Source organism: Malania oleifera, chromosome 11 (assembly GCF_029873635.1).
Source record: "Malania oleifera isolate guangnan ecotype guangnan chromosome 11, ASM2987363v1, whole genome shotgun sequence".
NCBI lineage: Eukaryota > Viridiplantae > Streptophyta > Magnoliopsida > Santalales > Ximeniaceae > Malania > Malania oleifera.
This window is the reverse complement of record NC_080427.1, coordinates 56,524,395-56,544,606: the sequence shown is the minus strand read 5'-3', so window position 1 is coordinate 56,544,606 and position 20,212 is coordinate 56,524,395. Positions and strand designations below refer to the sequence as shown.

General features: G+C 36.2%; 2 protein-coding genes across 4 annotated transcripts in view; one reads left to right on the top strand and one right to left on the bottom strand.

Moving 5' to 3' along the window:
• The window catches only part of LOC131168497 (protease Do-like 1, chloroplastic), a 90,004-nt gene that overhangs the window by 53,678 nt on the left and 16,114 nt on the right, over positions 1-20,212 (top strand). Inside the window, exon 9 of one of the 3 annotated variants that reach the window (XR_009140316.1) lies at positions 20,091-20,165. The exons of 1 other annotated variant lie outside the window; for it this stretch is intronic. The gene's annotated coding sequence lies outside the window, so the exon portion shown is untranslated. Of the gene's footprint in view, positions 1-2,282; positions 2,497-20,090; positions 20,166-20,212 lie in introns of those variants that run through there. One more of the 3 variants, XM_058127967.1, reaches the window with a different exon arrangement.
• Positions 13,697-14,916, bottom strand: LOC131168499 (putative germin-like protein 2-1). Its single transcript, XM_058127975.1, has 2 exons — positions 14,508-14,916; positions 13,697-14,379 (listed from the first exon to the last, which is right to left on the bottom strand). The coding sequence occupies exons 1-2, from the start codon at positions 14,635-14,637 to the stop codon at positions 13,826-13,828; spliced, it is 684 nt and encodes a 227-aa protein (XP_057983958.1). The 5' UTR covers positions 14,638-14,916; the 3' UTR covers positions 13,697-13,825.

Genomic DNA, 20,212 nt, shown 5'->3' with positions numbered 1-20,212 from the left:
ATTCTGGGAGTAGCCAAACAAGTGACTGTGAAGCTTGGGCAGTGGGCAGGTCATGTGAATTTCATAGCGGTGCCGTTGGATGACTTCCAAGTCATTTTGGGAATGAAATTCTAGAGGGAGACTAAGACACTGCCAATGCCTTTCGCTTGTTCCTTGTGTCTGATGGGAGATCACCGTTACATAGTGCAAGTCATTGCAAAGAAGGGAGATAATGAGAAGTTCCTTTTAGCCATGTAATTCAAAAGGTGATTGAGAAGGGGTGAACAAACATATTTAGCCATGATGGTGGTAGAGGAAGAAGTAGGCCAAGAGCTAGTGTGTACGACCATCCAAGTTGTGTTGGATGAGTACAAGGAGGTGATGCCAGATGAGCTATGTAATAACCCGCAAAAAAATAAAATAAAAATCGGCCACGGTTTTCTGAAGTGAAGAAAAAATCGGTGACGATTTTGTGGAATTACTGCGGGTCAGTAACGGGTTAAACAGTAAAAATAGGGTCGGTTAAGGAGAAAATTGGGGACGGTTTTCTGGAGGTTCGAGAAAATCAGAGATGGTTTTTTGCGAGGAGGTGATATATAGAAAGTCCCGCGGGTGATTTTCAAAAGGAAATCAATTTCTCTCTTTTCTCTCACGAAACCCTACGGTTCTTCCTTCAATTTTCTTCGATTCTTGCTCCATTAAGGTCCGTTTTGACGATCTGGAACCACCACGAGGTTCGTGGGATCATTCTCTACAAGGCTAGCCGAGCAGATCATTAATTTGAGGTTTTGGGGCACCATCCCAAAATCAGGATAAATGAGATATTTTAGAGTTTTATTGTTAGATTAAGGTATATGGAACCTAGGAAGTGTTATATGAACGTGGTTTAGGGATTTGAGTTGATAAAGTAGGGTTTTTGTTTCAGGGTTCGGGTGAGTGCCGCAGGTATCTTTTCGAGGTCCCTATTGGCATAGTTCAAGAACACAGGTAAGGGGGAATATATATTAAACCAGGTTTTATGAATTAAACGGATAAATGGATTATGTTATGTATATATGTATATATTTCAGTATGGGTTTAAAATGCCAACCGTTTAAATTATAATTTCTGAGCCTAATGCTGTTTTATTAAATATGTATTTGTGAAAATGGACTGATGAAAGTGAAAGATTTTTTAAAGATAATTGTGTAAGAAATTAATGGTACTTTTAGTATATAAATGATAAATGGGGGTTAACTTATTTTAAAAAAAATGTTTGAAATATATTGTTAAATTGTGTGACATGAGTAAAATAGAAATTCTGTGTTGAATTATGCTATATGTATGAAATATAGATTATACAAGGAATGCAATGAAAATGAAAATGTTATATGAATTATGCTGCATATGATTGTTAATGTGATCATGTAAATGATGAACATCTGAAAGGAGCTGTAGTAGCAGATTAACGCATATCTATGTGGACTAACTAATGAACAGCTAAAAGGAGCTGTAACAGCAGAATAGCGCATATCTATGTGGAGTTAACTGATGTACAGTTAAAAGGAACTGTAGTACGAATGCAGGAAATGAAATAGAAATGAGAATGAAATGAAATATGAATGAATTGGAAATGAAATGTGAAATGTGAATAATGTAAAATGAGAAAGAGTTACGTAAAGTGAAATGCTACGAAATGTCAAAGTTAAGAATATGAACAGATGAGAAATACAGAATAAATGACAGATAGAGTAATGTATTACTGTAGTATTAGTATTCATGCTAAGATGATATGTAGTTATATGGGCGGGGCAAACTCTTCGCTTGAGGGCTTGCTGAGAAAGGCGAGTACCCTAGTAGATATCAGATGTAGTTGTAGGCTACATAACATATTAGGACAGAGAGAAATTACTTGTATGTACGGGTAAATTTCCTTATTCTCGGGAGCCTTTGCTGGTAAACCATTGTTTAAACTGTGTGAGTACAAGATTACTTTTTCACTTGAGGGCTTACTGAGTAAGGTAAGTGCCCTGATATGGTTTAGTTGTGACCATTGGTTGCCTAAAGTATCAGAGTAGAGAGGTGCTACTTGTATGAGTGAGTAATCATCCCAATCCTTAGGTATTCTCGTGGGTAAAATATCTTGCATGTGTTTGATCAGGCTTAGGAAAGGTTTTTTTGAAAATTATGATAATGATATGCAAATGATGAATGCATATACATATGTTATTTACAAACTTCATGTTGGCAATACGCTGATTTAATATATTGTTTCCTCCCTTACTGAGATGTGTCTCACCCGAATAAAAATTTATTTTTTTTAGGACCTCCACGTGATCGAGCTTAGAGAGCTCGAAGTTATTATTGCATTTTTTTTTGGATATATAAAGAAAAATGGTATAAACTTTGATGATACTTTTGGGATGTATAAATTTTATGTTTTATGTTTTATGTTTTAAGTCTTCTGAGTTGCGAATACTGGAAGTTGTAGATTATGTTTCTTGGAGGTATGTATTTATGTGGATACAGGTGGATGAATGGTTTGTTTTGGAATGTAGATAGATGTAGAAAATTCTAGTATTATATTGGTTGAGGATTGTAGTTATGTTTTCCGCTGCGTAATTATTAATGGAATAACAGGTACAGGAAAATGGATAGTGGCACCCGAGTCCCACCAGGCGGGTTTGGGGCGCCATGAAGCATGTTTATTCAGGTATAATGTACCGGATCGGGTTTTTGGGTTCGGGGCCTTACAAGCTACCTTATAACTTGCCTCCACGACGAGGTGTGGTGCATGAGATCGAGTTGTTTCCACAAGTGAAACCACCTATTAAGGGACCATATTAGATGACGCCTCTAGAGCTAGTAGAGTTGAGGAAACAACTTGATCATTTTCTAGAAGTAGGATATATTCACCCTTCCAAAGTACCGTTCGAAGCACTGGTGTTATTTCAGAGGAAACATGATGGGAGCATGCAGATATGTGTAGACTACCGCACACTCAACAAGGTGACAATGAGCAACAAGTATCATATTCTGTTGATTGCCGATCTGTTTGATCAGCTGAGTTATGCCAACTACTTCACTAAACTTGACATGAGGTTAGACTACTATCAAGTGGGAATTGCTCATAGCGATGAGCCGAAGACAGTTTGTGTGATGTGGTATAGGGTATATGAATTCTTGATAATGCTATTCGGGTTAACAAATGTGCCTGTGACATTTTGTACCTTGTTGAACCAGGTATTTCGTGAGTACATTGACAAGTTTGTCGTGGTGTACCTGAATGATATTATTGTCTACAGTTCCACTCTAGAGGAACATAAAGAGCATCTACGGAAGGTGTTTAACAGGATGAAGAAGAACAGTCTGTATGTGAAGAAAGAGAAGTGCTCTTTCACCCAACAGAGCATCAAGTTCCTTGGTCATGTGATTGAGCAATGTCGTATTAGGATAGATATAGAGAAAGTGAGAGTGATTCAAGAATGGAAGATCCCAATGACAGTGAAGGAGCTATGTTGCTTTCTTGGTCTTGCCAACTATTACAGGAAGTTCGTAGAGGGGTACTCAAGGAGAACTGATCCTTTGACAAAACTACTGAAGAAGGGTCAGGGGTAGAATTGGATAGAGAAGTGCCAGGGAGCCTTTGATGACTTGAAGGATGCCATGACGAGAAATTTGGTACTTGCTCTTTCGGATATCATGAAACCCTTCGAGGTACAAACAGATGCATCAGACTATGCCTTTGGAGGAATCTTGTCATAGAAAGGATATTCTGTTATGTTTGAGAGTTGTAAGCTTAGTGAAGCAGAACGAAAGTACAACACTGAGGAGAAGGAGATGCTAGAGGTGATACATTTTCTCCATGTAAGGCGATATTACTTACTTAGGTCAAGGTTTGTGGTGAAAACGGATAACTTGGGTGTTAGCCACTTCTTCACACAGCCGAAGTTGACACCCAAGGAAGGCTTATGGCGAGAGTTCTTGGCAGAATTTGATTTCTTATTTGAATACAAGTCAGGGCGCTTGAACCAAGTTGAGGATGCACTAAGTAGGAAGGCTGAGCTGGCGGCCTTGCAGATGGTAGCACACTTAACTTTGAGTACTATTACTAAGACGATGTGGGAGCACATCAAAGATAATTTAGCCAAAGATTCAGTTGCGCAAAACCTTATGAAGTTGACTGAAGAGGGAAAAACATGTCAGTTTTGGATGGAAGACAGATTGCTGATGACCCATGGTAGCCGGTTCTTTGTGCCACGAGTTGGAGATTTGAGGAAGACACTGTTAAGAGAGTGTTATGATACCATATGGATCAAACATTCAAAATTGTTGTATTTGTGTGTGCGACTCTTATTTTTGTTGGGGATTATAAACAAAGGAAAAGGGAAAGCATATGGATTCATCGGTGCTGAGCAGCAGGGACTCGTTGATGAGTGAGGAGAGCCTGAGAGATGCAAAAGTTATGAGATACCAAGAGTAGGAAATTAGAAACTCAAAGACTCGTTGACTAGTGGACTAACTAGTTGATGAGTGGCATTCTCTCTCTTATCGACGAGTGTTCTGGGCTACAAGGAAGAATTCAAAATTTGAATTGGAACGTTGAGACGGTTGGGTATTTGGAGGGAAGCCTCCGAGGGCTTGTTAAATAGGTCATTTTGGGCATATTTTGACAAGAGAGAGATCATTGTATGAAGTGTATTGCAAACCTTCATTCCATAGTGAAATTCTTGGCCTGATTGCTCCCATGGATATAAGCATTGCCGAACCACATATATTCTTGTGTTGTTTCTTTATTTGCTTTCATATATACTAGTTGTATTTTTCTTGGTGTCTCATTATTTGCTGCAATTTAAAAATTCCTCTGTGCATCCTATACTCGATTTCCACAACAAATTGGTATCTAAGCGTTGTTGTCATGGCATCAGGATCTTCTTATGCAAGATTTGATGTTGTCAAATTCGATGGAATCGAAAATTTCGATTTGTGGCAGAGGAGAGTTAAGGATATACTTCTGCAACAAGGGATGGTGAAGGCTCTACATGGTGTTCAACTGGATGAAATAAATGAGACAAATTGGATAGAATTGGAGGCAAAGGCTGTTTTTACAATATGTTTGTGTTTGCCTGACGAAGTTCTTTATCATGTGATGGAGGAGGATTCTCCAGCGGCTGTATGACGAAAGTTAGAAAGCTGGTACATGTCCAAATCACTTTCTAATAAACTATTTCTTAAGCAACGTCTTTATTGGCTTAAGATGGTTAATGAATCGAACTTAAATCGACATATCAATGCCTTTAATCAAATCATAAGTGATTTGATGCGCATTGATGTTAAGTTTGATGAAGATGATAAGACTTTGATGTTACTAAACTCATTGCCAGTGACTCATACTTATGAGAATTTAGTTACCACTCTTACTTGGGGAAAATAGTCTCTTAATTTAGAAGAGGTGACAAGTGCCTTGCTGAATTTTCATCAAATGTTGAAAATATGTGATGAAGGAGAATGACTTGTGGTGAAAAGTAACTACGAGCGTGGGAAAGGAAAATCCAAACATGGATCGAGTCAAAAATCCCGTACTCAATCCAAGAAGAAAAATGATATCCGTTGTTATATAAGTGCAGTAAAAAGGGGCATGTGAAATCGGAATGTCCGGATTAGAAGAAAGGGAATGCTGAAAAGCATGAGGGGACTTCAAAATCAGAAGATGTGGTTCAAGAAGGAGATTCAGTTTGCAATGATGGTGCTATTCTTTCAGTTTTGTCGGGGATGGATCACCTTACGGACTCATGGATACTTGACTCGGCATTTTCTTACCATATGACTGCAAACAAGGAGTGGTTAAACACCTACAGGTTTGTAAACTTAGGTTTAGTTCTTATGGATAATGATATTTCTTGCAAGATCATTGACATATAAAATGTTAAAATAAAAATATTTGTTGGTGCTGTGAGAACCTTGAGTAATGTAAGACACATACCGGAATTAAGGAAGAGTCTTATTTCACTTGGTACCTTGGATTGTAATGGTTTCAATTGCAAGTCTGAAGGTGGGGTTATAAAAGTATGGAAAAGTAATTTAATGGTGATGAAAGGGCAAAAGGTAGATGGAAATATTTACACACTGCAGGGAATTACTACTGTAGGTGGAGCTGCAGCTGTAGATATTGAATCTGATATGACTGTCTTGTGGCATATGAGGGCATATGGTATGAAGGAACTACACAAAAGGAAACTATTGAAAGGTATGAAATCATGCCAGCTGGATTTTTTCAAGATTTGTGTTCTTGGAAAACAAAACAAGGCAAAATTTAAATCAGCTGTTCACAAGATGAAAAGTATTCTTGATTATGTGCATTTTGATGCTTAGGGTTCGGTTAGAGTAGCATCAAGGGGTGGACATGTGTATTATATGAGTTTTGTCGACGACTACTCACAGAAAGTCTGGGTATACTTCATGCGGCATAAGTTTGATACATTTTCCAGGTTCAAGTAGTGGAAAGTTGAAGTTGAAAACTAGGCGGAGAGGAGAATCAAATGTCTGAGGTCAGACAATGGGACCGAGTACGTTGATTCGAGGTTCATGGAGTTTTGTGAGAAACAGGGCATTAAGAGACACTTTACTGTACGCCAGACACCTCAGCAAAACGGTGTGGTTGAATAGATGAATCGACCTCTAGTTGAAAGAGTTCGGTGTCTCAGGCTTAATGTAGGGCTACCGAAGAACTTCTGGGCTGAGGCAGTTAGTATGACTTGTTTTTTGATAAACCGATCACTAAGGGCATCACTAGAGGGTAAAGTGGTAAAATAGGTATGGATGGGAAATGCAATAGACTACTTTGAATTGAAGGTATTCGGGTGTCCAGCCTATGTTCACGTGTCTAGTGAGGAGAGATCCAAGCTTGACCCAAAATCTAGACGTTGTATCTTTTTGGGATATCAAAAAGGTGTGAAAGGATACAAGTTGTGGGATCTAACGACAAACAAGGTGGTGATTAGTAGAGATGTAGTCTTTGATAAGAAAGTTATGGTGATGTGTACTCAAGATTGTGATGATAAAAAAAAGAAGCCAAAAAATTGAGGTAGAGATGAACATGTTGTGTAGGTGGAGTTGGAAGCTCAGGGCAACGATAATGATCATGGTCCTTTGGTTGTAGGGTGCTTTAGCTCGAGAAACCAACAAGTTGACAATCTTCCTATATGGAGATCCAGACGCACTATCAGACCTCTAACAAGGTATGGATTTGAAGAATTAATATCTTATACTTTCCTTACCAGTTGCAATGATCCAACTACATTTCAAGAGGCAGTGCACGACTAGAAGAAAGGTAGGTGGATGGGTGCAATGATTGAGGAGATGAAATCACTACACAAAAATCAAACTCGGGATTTAGTAGAGCTTCCAGATGGGAAGAGACCGATAGATTGCAAATGGGTATATAGGAAGAAGGAAGCAATTTCAGAAAATGAATGAGAAAAATTTAAGGCACGGTTAGTGGCAAAAGAGTACTCAGAAAAGAAGAGAATAGACTATGATGAGATTTTTTCACCTGTGGTTCGACACACATCTATTAGGATAGTGTTGGGGTTTGTAGCTCATTATGATCTTCATTTGGAAAAAAATGGATGTGAAAACGGTATTTCTTCACGGTGACTTGGAGGAACAAATTTATATGGTACAACTGGAGGATTTAGTGAACCAAGGAAAGAAAACTTAGTTTGCAAGTTGAAGAAATCTCTTTACGGGTTGAAACAACCTCCAAGGCAATGATATAAAAGATTTGATTCCTATATGATGAAGATTGACTACAAAAGATGTGAGTATGACTGTTGCGTATATGTGAACAAGTTTAGTGACGACTCTCTTATTTTCTTGTTATTGTATGTCGATGACATGTTGATAGCTGCAAAATATTTAATTGAGGTAAATCAGTTAAATGAACTGTTGCATAAAGAGTTTGACATGAAAGATCTTGGTTCAGGCAAGAAGATACTTGGGATGGAGATTCGCTGGGACATAACTGCAAGGAGGTTATGATTATCTCAGGGCGGTTATATGGAGAAGGTGTTAGATAGGTTTAACATGACAGACGCAAAAACCGGTATGTACATCTCTAGTGAGTCATTTTAAGTTGTCTACTGCAGATTACCCAAGTATGGATGAGGATATCCGGGTCATGTCAAAGGTCCCCTATGCTAGCGCCGTGGGGAGTTTAATGTATGCCATGGTGTGTATGAGACCAGACTTGGCATATGCTGTGAGTGTGGTGAGTAAGTTTCTCTCTAATCCAGGAAGACAACATTAGGAAGCCATCAAGTGGATCTTAAGATACTTACGGGGTACATCAGTGTATGACATCATGTTCGGCAAGCAACAGGGTAGTCCTTCAGTTATGAGGTTTGTAGATGTTGATTATGCAGGGGATATGGATGGCAGAAGGTCTACAATGGGTTATGTTTTTACTCTTGTAGGAGGACCTATATGTTGGAGATCCATGATTCAATCTCTGGTGGCATTATTCACAATTGAAGTTGAATATAAGGCAACTGCCGAAGCTACAAAGGAAGCCTTATGGCTTACCAGTTTGGTCAAAGAGCCAGGCTTACAGCAAGACGGGATTGTGTTGCGTTGTGATTGTCAGAGTGCTATTTACTTAGCAAAGAATCAAGTGTACCGTGCTAGAACCAAGCTTATTGATGTGAGGTTCCACAGGATTCGGGAATTGATTACTTCGGATGAACTTATATATTGGAGAAGGTTCATACATCTGAAAATGCAGTAGATATTTTGACAAAACCAGTAACTAGTGAAAAGTTCAAGCATTGTTTGAACTTACTTCATGTCTCCAAGTGATAGAAGGGAGACAAATTCAACCGGACGTTCTAAGATCAACGTGGATCAATCATATTTGTTTTTTAGGTCCTCCTAAGAGGTGTATAATCGTCAAGGTGGAGATTGTTGTATTTGTGTATGCTACTCTAATACTCGTTGGGGCTCATAAGCAAAGGAAGAAGAAAATCATATGGATTCATTGGTACTAAGTAGCAGGGACTCGTCGATGAGTAGATATCGAGAGTTCGAGAATTGCAAAAGTTCTGAGATATTGAGAGTAAGAAATCAGAAATTCGAAGACTTGTCGACGAGTGGACTAACTAGTCGATGAGTGGTATTCTCTCTCTCATCGACGAGTGCCCTGTTCTCGTCGACAAGTGTTCTGGGCTATGAGGAAGAATTCAAATTTTGAATTGGAATGTTATGAAGGTTGGGTATTTAGAGGCAAGCCTTCGAGAGGTTGTTAAATAAGTCCTTCTGGGCATATTTTGATAAGAGAGAGATCATTGTATGAAGTGTATTGTAAACTTTCATTTCATAGTGAAATTCTTGGCCAGATTGCTCCCGTGGATGTAGGCATTGCTGAACCACGTATATTCTCATGTTGTTTCTTTATTTTCTTTCATATATACTGGTTGTATTTTTCTTGGTGTTTCATCATTTGCTGTAATTTACAAATTCCGCAATGCATCCTATACTCGATTTCCACAACAAAAATGTCAGCGCACTTTGGCATTACTGAAGCAGAGGTATTATTGGCTGCATATGCGTGATGATGTGGTTGATTTTACTTGGACTTATCTCACTTGCCAACAAGACAAAGTGGAGCGGAAGAAGATTGTAGGGCGGCTAGAGCCCCTACCAGTGCCATCCAGACCGTGGGACAGTGGCTCTCTGGGCTTCATCACCAACCTGCCCAAAGTGGGAGATGCAGGGTCTATACTTGTGGTTATAGATAGGTTTTCAAAGTAGGGTACATTTGCACCCGCACCAAAGTACTGTTCGAAAGAGGAGACGACACAACTATTCTTCAAGAATATTGTGAAGTATTGGGGTGTTCCCAAAGATATTGTCAGTGACCAAGATGTAGATTGACTGGAAACTTCTGGAAAGAACTTTTTAGAATCCTCGATTCACAACTTGACATCTCTTCGGGCTACCATCCACAGATAGATGGACAGACGGAGAGATTCAACGGGCTACTATAAGATTACTTGCACCATTTCGTCAACGCCAACCAGAAGAATTGGGTGCAACTACTTGATGTGGTTCAATTTTATTTCAATGCTCAAAAGATCTCAACAACCAACAAAAGTCTTTTTGAGCTTGCTACAAGCTAGCAACCGTTGTTACCTCACACAGTGGATGAGCCGTACAGAGGAAAGAGTCCTAGAGCGTATATCTTCACCAAAGAATGGATACATAATGCAAAGATTGCCTAAGGCTACCTAAAGAAAGCTTATAAGTGGATGAAGAAGTGGGCCGATCAGGTAAGAAGACCGCAATACTTCAAAGTAGTCATTTGGTGCTTGTTAAGCTCAATCTTGAATAGATCAGGTTACTATGGGGATGAGATAGGAGACTACTTCATAAATATGAAGGACCGGTCCCCATCTTGGCCAAAGTCCAGTCCACCTGGACTTGGGTCCATTGACTGTTGCCTAGCCTATTGCTCATTTTTTTTAAAAAATAAAAGGCCTCAGGCCTATTTTTTTTTTTTTTTGTTTTCAAATAATGGGACACAGACCTATTTCTTTTAATCAAGCCCACTGCTTCATCTGGACCATCTGATATGTGTTTCTTTAGATGGTTAGATTGCTATCATGTCAACAATCCTTATCATTTCTATTGGGCCACTCAGAAGCTGCCATGTGGCGGAAAAAGGGGGAAAAGCATTGGGTCATGCCACGTGGCAGGGGGACGTCATGTTGACATCACCCTGCTATAATAAATTTTTAAAAAAAATAAAAAAAGAGAAAAAATAAAATAAAATATGCCAAATTCACCACTCTAAATTGACACGTGGCACCCACTTCCTGAACCGGTTGACCCGGTTAAGACCGATCGAATTGGTCTGTTTCATTCGAACCGTTATTTATATATTTTATTTTATTAATTAAATTTTAATTAGTTTTCTAATCGAAAAAAATAATAAAAAATCTAAAAAATTAGGAAAAAAATGGGAAAAAATAAAGAAAAATATTCTAAAGGTTAGAAAAATATAAAAAAAAATAAAATATTTTTGGGCTTTTTAAGGTTAGAAAAAATGAGAACAAGTCTTTAGAAATCTCAAAATTTTTTAAAAAAGTGTTGAAAAATTCAAAAAAAAAAAATTTGCACAATTTTTTAAAAAATATGGGGATGTTTTTAAAGATTATTTTGCTTATAAATTGACAATTTTATCTATTTTTGTTTGCGTGTATTCCTATGATTTAAAAAAGGGCAATTAAATATTTTACACCTCACCTGTATTAGCTCTCAGGGGGGTTTATCTAACAAGATCGCCTCGTTTGGAGGTCTTATTAGACATTCATAAATCACACTGAGGTTTTTAACCTCATTTTAATTTTATTTATTTATTTGTTTGTTTGTTTGTTTATTTTAAAAGGAGTTAATTAAAGGTTATTAAATTCAATTTGAGGATAATTTATAATTAATTAGGTATTGTTCGTCGAACAGGTGTGTAGGGGGTGCGAATACCTTTCCCTCACATAGTTGAACACCTAATCCAAACTTTGGTAAAAACAAACCGAGACTATTGATTACTTGACCTATAATTAGTCTAGAGATCAATCAAATGAGTAGTAATTAAGTATTCTAAGCAGTTAGGTAAATAATAGGTAAGTAACGACTCCATCAAAATTTTAATATGATTTTCCCTCGCTGTTCGGGGCCCTTCTCTAAGACGTTTTGACAATATTATAAGTTGGATAGAGTCGCCATTAATCTGTTATTTTCTTAGGTGCGGTTAATTCATCTAATTACTACTCATTGATTGGTCTCTAGACTAATCGCTAAGGAACCAAGAGTCTTAGTCTACATTAATTAGAATTGGAATCGGGAGTTCAGTTATGCGAGGGAAAGATACTAGCACTCCTTACACACTCGTTTTAAGAACGGTACCTAATTAATCATGAATTATCTGTAAATTGAATTTAATGGTCTTTAATTAACTCTTTTAAAACAAACAAACAAATAAATAAATAAGTAAATAAAAATCTACAGTGCGATTTAGGAATGTCTAATAAGACCTCCAAAGGAGGAGATTTTGTTAGATAAATCATTCTCAAAACTAATATAAGTGAGATCTCCAACAACTCTTTAACTTTTATTAAATTATTAGGACACACTAACAAAAATATGATATTAGCCATCATGAACTTGTGATATGATAAGACTCATGTGCCAAAATGAGAGAGGAGAGAGGCATATGAGCTCATGTGCCTACCATCTCCTTTTGTCATATAGGCTATGTGTTGGTAATCGCCTCGTGATGGGGAGCAGGACTATAGTTGCTCCTCCCATTAGTGGGCTAAATATATATATAATTAATTGCTTCAAAAGCATAAGTTAATATAGGAAGTGATTTCATTTCTTTTAAGCACACACAAATGACAAATTAGTGGTCGTCAAGTTTGATATGAAAAATTCTAACGATATATATATATTTTTTACTTTTTTTTTTTTTTTTCGATTTTAGGTTTACAAACCTACCATAATAAATTTAGAGGTAATTTTAACTTAAAAAGATAGTGTCAAGATAGGTTTAAACAAATTTATTATGTAATCTTGTTCTCATTGTCATGTGTTTTTCTTCGAAAAAAAAAGGATGAAACTCTAAAAAGCTCCATATTCATATTGTGACGTGGTGTCTTTAAAAGGTGAAACTTTAGAAAGCTCCATATCCTTAGATTAATGATGATAAAAACTGCATGAGAGAGGCCCTTATGTATGTCTGAGTATGTATGCGTCCTTATATTACTTGTGCAATTTGTATGCTTGGAAGATGCCAAAGAGATGTACATACAGATTTAGGTAGGAGGTAAGTTTGCTAGTTAAAGGTGAGTGTATAAGTGAGAGGTAGTGAAAAAAATTTAGGCAAAATTTTAAATAAAATTAAAATTTTGAAAAAAATTAAAAACCTTAAATTTTTTTTGACATTTGCATTTTTCTCATTTGAGATTTCAAAAAAAAAAAAAAAAAAAAAAAATGCATTAGCTAGGTTTATGATGAGGGTATTTTGAGATTTTTATATGGGATTATATATGCATATTATAACTGAGAGTTGAAATCTTATGACAGTTTTTATTTGATAATAGTGAAAATTGTGTAGGAGCTCTGTGGACGTAGACACATTGTCGAATCACGTAAATTCATTGTTCTTCTCTATTTTGATTTTCTCTGTTTTTTCGTATTTACTCTATGTGTGTGTGTGCTCAGGGAATGATTCCTTAAAAATAATTGTGGCCAACCTTGTCAATTTATGGGGATACTAGTCAATCAAATCTTATAGGAAATAAAATGGTTTTAAAAAGTATAATCCTCAAAGGATATTGTGGACTTTGCATTATTATGATGAATGAAACTAGAGAATTTAGCAGTAAGGGGAGTCGAAGATATTTTTGAAATCTTATGAGCAATTAATATAAATATCATAAAATTTAGGGGAGGTATGTGTAATTTATCCTTTCTTCACTTTTAGATTTATCTCTACATTTTCTTTAAATGTAAGGTGATGAGCAATGTAGCTATTCATACATTATTTTGATATTTATTTTTCTTCACTCTCTTACAATTCATCATTTTAATTTATTTATTTTTGCATCTGTTCTTTTGCAATTTTGTGTTTCTAATTTTGTGGGTGTGGGAAAAAAAAATGCACAAAAGAAGTTAACAATAGGACTTGATACACAACAAGACTCTTTATTATATTTTGGAATTGTCAAGGCATGACAATTGCTTATTCAACAAATACACCAGGGAATAATTTAAAAAGACATACTCTAATAACTATTAGGTGTGATAAGTCTTCTTAGTTATTGTTGTCCATCCAGAACTGAGCTTGAAGATAGTTGATTACTTTCTTGTCCACTTGGAAGGCCTTGGTTAGAACATCAGAAGAGATAGGTGGCTTTGAACCGAAGACTGCATTTGCAATAGTAATGACTCCTGGGTTTTGACTGCTTAGTCCAGCAATGGCCACTGCGTTTGTTTTCCCAACATTGAATTGGAAGTGAATGAGTCCTTCTGGAAACACGAAAACATCGCCCGCGCAAAGAACCTTTGTGATCAAGCGGTTATCTGGATTAGAAGTAACGAAACCAACATAGAGGGTTCCTTCCAAGACAGTGAGAAGCTCGGTGGCACGGGGATGTGTGTGCGGAGGGTTGAGACCATAGGGTGCAAAATCAAGACGTGCTATTGAGATACCGAGGGTGTTTAGTCCAGCTAATTTATCAACATTTACTAGCGTGACACTAGAGCCAAGCCGGTTCGATGTGTTCCCAGGCACATTAAGTCCCGAAAAGAAGAAATCATCGGCTGAAGCAAGCTTTGGGTCTTTGCAGACTTTTCCATTCACGAACACTGAAAATATTTACGGTAGAAAAGTAATTACAAGAAGGAAAAAATTTAGATAAATATGTTATGCGAAGATAAAAGGAAGAATATCAAATTAATGTAAGAGGAAATCAAAGGGAAAAAGCAATGCATACCAGCTTCCTCGGTGTCATTAAAAGCAACACAAAAGTCCTGCAGGGAACTGGGATCAGAAGCAGAGGCCAGAGAGAGAGCCACAGCCAAGAAGATGATGGATACAAGGGCGTTGGCTGCCATCTTGCTCATTCCTAAATACGCACTAGTTAGTATTACAGTAATCCCTTGTTGGCTCTGGAGATTGAGTTGTGAGGACAATAGCAAGGAAGCTTTGTGTATTTATAGCAGAAAAGAGTTTAAGGCTTTGACAGGTTCACGCTTGACGTAGTCTTTTTCCCATACCCAAGTAGAAAGCCACTGACTTTCTCCATTCCTCATGATTAAGGACTTTGTGGCCTTCTGTGTATTTAAATAAACATAGAGACGGTAGGTGCATGCAAGAAAGTTCTGTCTAAGTGGAAATGCTTTTTATTATTATTATTATTATTTGTCAGAACAGGAGAGTTTTGTACATGAGGCTGCCTTTTTTTTTTTTAACTGCAAATTCTTAAATTCTCCAGAAGGAAAAATATATGGAATCTTATCTCCATATTTAAAGAGACTATTTCCGTGATTTAAACCTTTGAATTTTATGGATACAATATGTAATGCTCGTATGATTTGGTTGGTATGGAAGAATAGAATTAAACGTAATGAAATTAGTCTTTATATTTTAAATATTTTATTTTAGTTAACTCTCAATTCGTTCTATTCTATCATTTTAAGCATTAATTAATTTAAGGTGAAGTCTACAACTGCTCTAAAGAAAAAAAAATTAGACATTTTTGGGAGACACTAGACCATTAATGTACTGAGAGTCAGCACATATATCAAATGTTTTCAAAATAAGTTGGGTATGTCAACCAACCAAAAGAAAAACAAAATATTTAAACCAATAAGATGGGTTGGACTTCTTCTTATTTCCATTAGATGCATTTGAAAGACTTGGTAAATGAAAACTAACAACCTAATTTGAAGAAGTTTTAATGGAAGGTTCTTTAACATCATTGGCTATTGGGGGGAAGTACTTTTGGATAATATTTTAGGATTTCTAAAATATGATACTAGAGATATTACATTAAAAGGTTATGTGACTATTGCAATGTCCCGGAGAAAGGTCTGGAATGACGAAGGATAATAATATTATATGTTGGATGGTGTTACTACTAACCTATTATTTTCCTAGGTGTAGTTAGTTGACCTAATTATTAATCGTTGATTGATCTCTAGACTAATCCTACGGACAGGGAACCGGTAGTCTTAGTTTACATTAACTAGAATTGGGATCGGGAGTTTAACTATACGAGAGGAAAGTACTAGCACTCATTACACACTTGTTCTACAAACGGTACCTAATTAATAATGAATTACTCCTAAATTGAATTTAATGGTTTTTAATTAACTCATTTAAAATAAATAAATAAATAAAATTTAATGGAAAATGAAATCTACATTTCGATTTAAGAATGTCTAATAAGACTTCCAAAGGAGAGGATCTGGTAAGATAATCTCCCTCATAACTAATATAAGTGAGGTATGAAACACTTTTTTATGTTTTGTTAAATCATTGAGGCGCACACACACAAACATAGAATATATATAAACAATAAATTCATCAAATTTAATCAAAAGAATCTTTAAAACATTCCCAAATTTTTCCAAACTTTTGTGATTTTTTTTTGAAAGTTTTCCGACAATTTTTTCAAAAATTTTCTCGGATTTTTAAAGACTTTCCCTCATTTTTTGGCATTTTTATTTTTTCATTTTTTTATTCGAGTCAAAATAACTTAAATATTTATTTGTTTATTTATTATTTTTTAATTTTAAATATTTTTTTTATTTTTTTATTTTTTTTCCAAATTTAAAAAATTGAAAATCAATTTTTTTTTTTAAAAAAGAAAAAGAAAAAAACAAAACTGAGCCGGAGATTCAAAAGTCAGATCGGTTTAATCGGTTTGAATCGGGTCTAATCTGATTGAGATAAGTGGGCCGCGTGTCAGCCAAATGTAGCGACACGTTTCTTTGCCCAATTTAAAAAAATTCAAAATCAATTCAAAATTAATTTTTATTGATTTTTGGGAGATGCTTATTGGTATATTGGAGGGTGTAGATTTTTCGATAGATCATCTCTATAGAGAAGGGAATAAAGTGGTAGATGCGTTGGCTCGACAAAGTGCCATAGGGAGGAATAGTTTGTTTACAAATAGTAGTCAAGTTCTTAGATTTATCAAAAGTTTGTATAGATTGGATAAGATGGGTACGACTTATATGAGGTATGTTTAGTTGATTTCCTTTTGGTATTAGCATAAGATTGTTTTTTTCTTTTGTTTGATTTGATGCATGAGGTGTTTTATTGGTTGTTTGTAAGGCTCAAGTGTTCTTTTGTTTCCACAGTATTCTTTCGCTGTAAGTGAGGGTTATTAATAAAATTAAGAAAGGTGGTGCCGCCCTCTTTTATTAAAAAAAAAATTAAAAAAAATAAACTGAGTTGGTGATTCAAAAGCCAGCTAGTTCAATCGGTCTGTACCGAGTCTGACCCGGTTAGGATAAGTGGGCCACGTGTCATCCAAAGGTAGCGACATGTTTCTCTGCTTTATTTTTCTTTTTTGAGTTTACTATAATAGGGTGTCGACCTTATAGGTCGCACCCGGTTTTGATAATGACAAATACTCAGGTATTTAATGATTGTCAAGTGTTTGTGCAGACTTAAATGAAAATCCTAAAGAATGATACTTGAAGCAATTAAAAGACTCTGAAGACTTTAATTTTTAGTTGTAAATTCAATTATTGTAATATGGAAGACCCTGGGTTTGTAATAGTAACCTAGGATGTGGTTTGTATTTGTCTTGCCTACACATCATGCATATTGAATATATGGTAAGCTCAAAATGACCATAGGGACCGAATGACCTTAGGGCAAGGTCAATCGACGCCGGATTTTTGGGACTATCTCAAAACGGCCTTAGTAAGACCCTAGTATGACCCTAGGTCCCAACACTCATGCACATATCATATAATATATAGGAGTGTTAAATTTGTGCTTAAAATGAATATTATTAGGGATTTTGTGAGAGCTCGGTCGACCGAACTCCTGGAGTTCAAAACTCCTCGGGCACCCGAACTCTTAATAAGTCAATAGTTGACTTAGGCTCTTGGGTGACTGAACTTTTTTGTGCGTACCGTCCACGGGTGCCTGAACCCTTTGAAAGGGACATTCCACCAATTCGGACGATCGAACTGTTTAGATCAAAATGGGCCCCGAGTGACCAAACACATAGATTTGGGCCACCGAACATATGACCGGGCACCCGAAATCGCGAAGTAATGCTACTGACTTTGATTTGGGCTGCCGAAGCATGACATGGGCGACCGAACTCATTTAAATTACTTTTATCTGTGTGTCTGTTCGGGCGACCGAACCAAGGTGCAGCCACCCGAACCTTGTCGGGTTAAAATTAATTTAACTGAGGTAAAAATGGGTTCAGTTGGGTTAATTGTGTTTAAACCATTTGAAACTTTTTTAATAATACCCATTTTATGTCGAACGATTATAATTTTTCACTTGGCTATAAATATGAGTTCATTTGCAAGATTAAGAAAAGATTAGCAATTTCATTAGTCAAAAACTCTCTCTTTTGAAAACACTCTCTTTGTCCAAATACTCTTAAACTTCCACTTCCTTGATACATCCTGAGATTGAGAGAGCATATTTTGAGTGTTTGTGATTGCTAGATTTACTAAGAAACTCCCATTTGATTGATTGATTGCAATATTTTTATTGGGGGAGTTTTAGCTTAGGTTTATCCCACAGATTTTCATATTATAAATCTTGTGTGGGGATAAACTAAGTAAGCTTAGGATATTTGCATCTTTGTTGCAAGTGTCCAATAGTTTGATTTTTGTTGTGCAAAGATTTCTCAAACAAGCAAGTATTTTCAAATTAGTGTCGTGCATTTTTCATTGAGGAAAACACTTTTGAACTAGTTTGATTATCTGATTCGCATATTTGGAATACTGATTTGCTATTGAATTACTTTGTTTAGATTCCAAGATATTGCTTGTGTTGAACACTTTTGAGCATCATACTGATTATATTGTGTTGAGTGTTGATGGCACAAAACTTGCATCACTGAGCTTACACTATATCCATGTTATTGATGTGTATGTAAATGTGCTTATTCGGGTATATCTCTGCTTTACGTGAAAGGACTACTTCTGTACCATCTATTAGAGTGAATACTGTTATATTTCTAGGCGTGACTTGAGTGGGCGGTAATCCAGCCCTATAAGGATTGGTTGTAAATGTTGAGGTCAGCCCTGTACTAATTGACCTGGTTTGTTTAGGTGCTGCTTCACCCGTTTAAGTGAGCAAGTATAGTGGTAATCCTCGTACTTGTTAGTCAAGGCGGGGACGTAGGCAATTGGCCAAACCCGGATATCATATACAGTGTCACATTTACATTTCCAGAATTATATTATGCTGTGTGCTTGATTTAATTTCCTTGTTGAATATACTGCATATCTAATAAAAACATAATTGCATTGAGTTGAGAAATACTGAAATTGAGTTGTATGCTTTGAATATTGATAAATATTTCATATTTGCAATTTCATATATACTTAGACTGCCTCTAGGTTGTGTAATACTGTTGCTAGATTAGTTTAACCTAGGAGGAAATTTATAGATACCAATTCTATAACGACCTGCTTATCTAATCATATAATAAAATATATTTAATAATAAGGTCAACCTGAACCCATGGGTAATAGAGACACATCTGACATTCACAGTGGAAACCTAAGCAGCATTAAATAAAAATCACATTCTCATAACCACAAAATACGTAATACCATAGTTAACTATAATCCAAAATACTGTGTTTATGTACAATCTCCAAAAAAATACAGAATATAAACAAATCTAGGAACTCACAACACCAATCTACTGTTGCTAGATCAAAACCTACCCTCCTAGCGGGGTAGTCCCGTACTAATTCAACGGCGGCCTCGATCCGCTGGTCCTTCTGGGTTTCCTGAAAATCATTTAAGTTCGGGGGTGAGACACTTTTCAGTAAGGAAAAATAAACTAAATACAATCGTGTGGTAACATGAATATTTGATGCAATTACACATATACAGGATTATGCCATGTCACCTTCCGAAGGCATCGTCCTAATTGAGTCACGTGTCATCGTACGGATGGTGACATGTGTCCCACTAACACATATGTATAAACTCTTTTTTCTTTCTCTCTCTGTCTTCCATTTCATTTCTCTCTCTCCCTTCTCCTTTCTCTCTTCCTACTCTTCTTCTTTCTTCTTTCTCTATCTCTTACTCGAAGACTCCTCACTAATTTCACCTTTTCTCTCTCTCTCTCTCTCTCTCTCTCTCTCTTATTTTCTTTCTCTCTCTTCATTTCTTTCCACTCTTTCTTTCTTTCTTTCTTCTCTGTCTCTATTTCAATTTTCTTTTCTTTTCTCTCTCCCAGGTCTATCTCCCTCTTCTCCTTCTACTCCTTTTCTTTTTTTCTTTTTTCTCTGTCTCTATTTATCTGTTTTCATTTTCTTTTCTAGATCTCATTCCTTGTTTATTTTATTTTCTAGATCTAAACCAAAAAGGGATGGATGAGCAGAGAACTTCAAGGGATTTTTTTTTTTGCTGTCAAATCCAAAATCAAGGTAAGTTCTTTGTCTTCTTGCCTTTATTATATATTGTTTTTTCTTTT

Coding starts and splice junctions, on each gene's coding strand:
- LOC131168499 (XM_058127975.1), bottom strand. CDS start 14,637: ATGAGCAAGATGGCAGCCAACGCCCTTGTATCCATCATCTTCTTGGCT. Junction 14,380..14,507: donor TAATGACACCGAGGAAGCTG/GTATGCATTGCT, acceptor AAATATTTTCAG/TGTTCGTGAATGGAAAAGTC.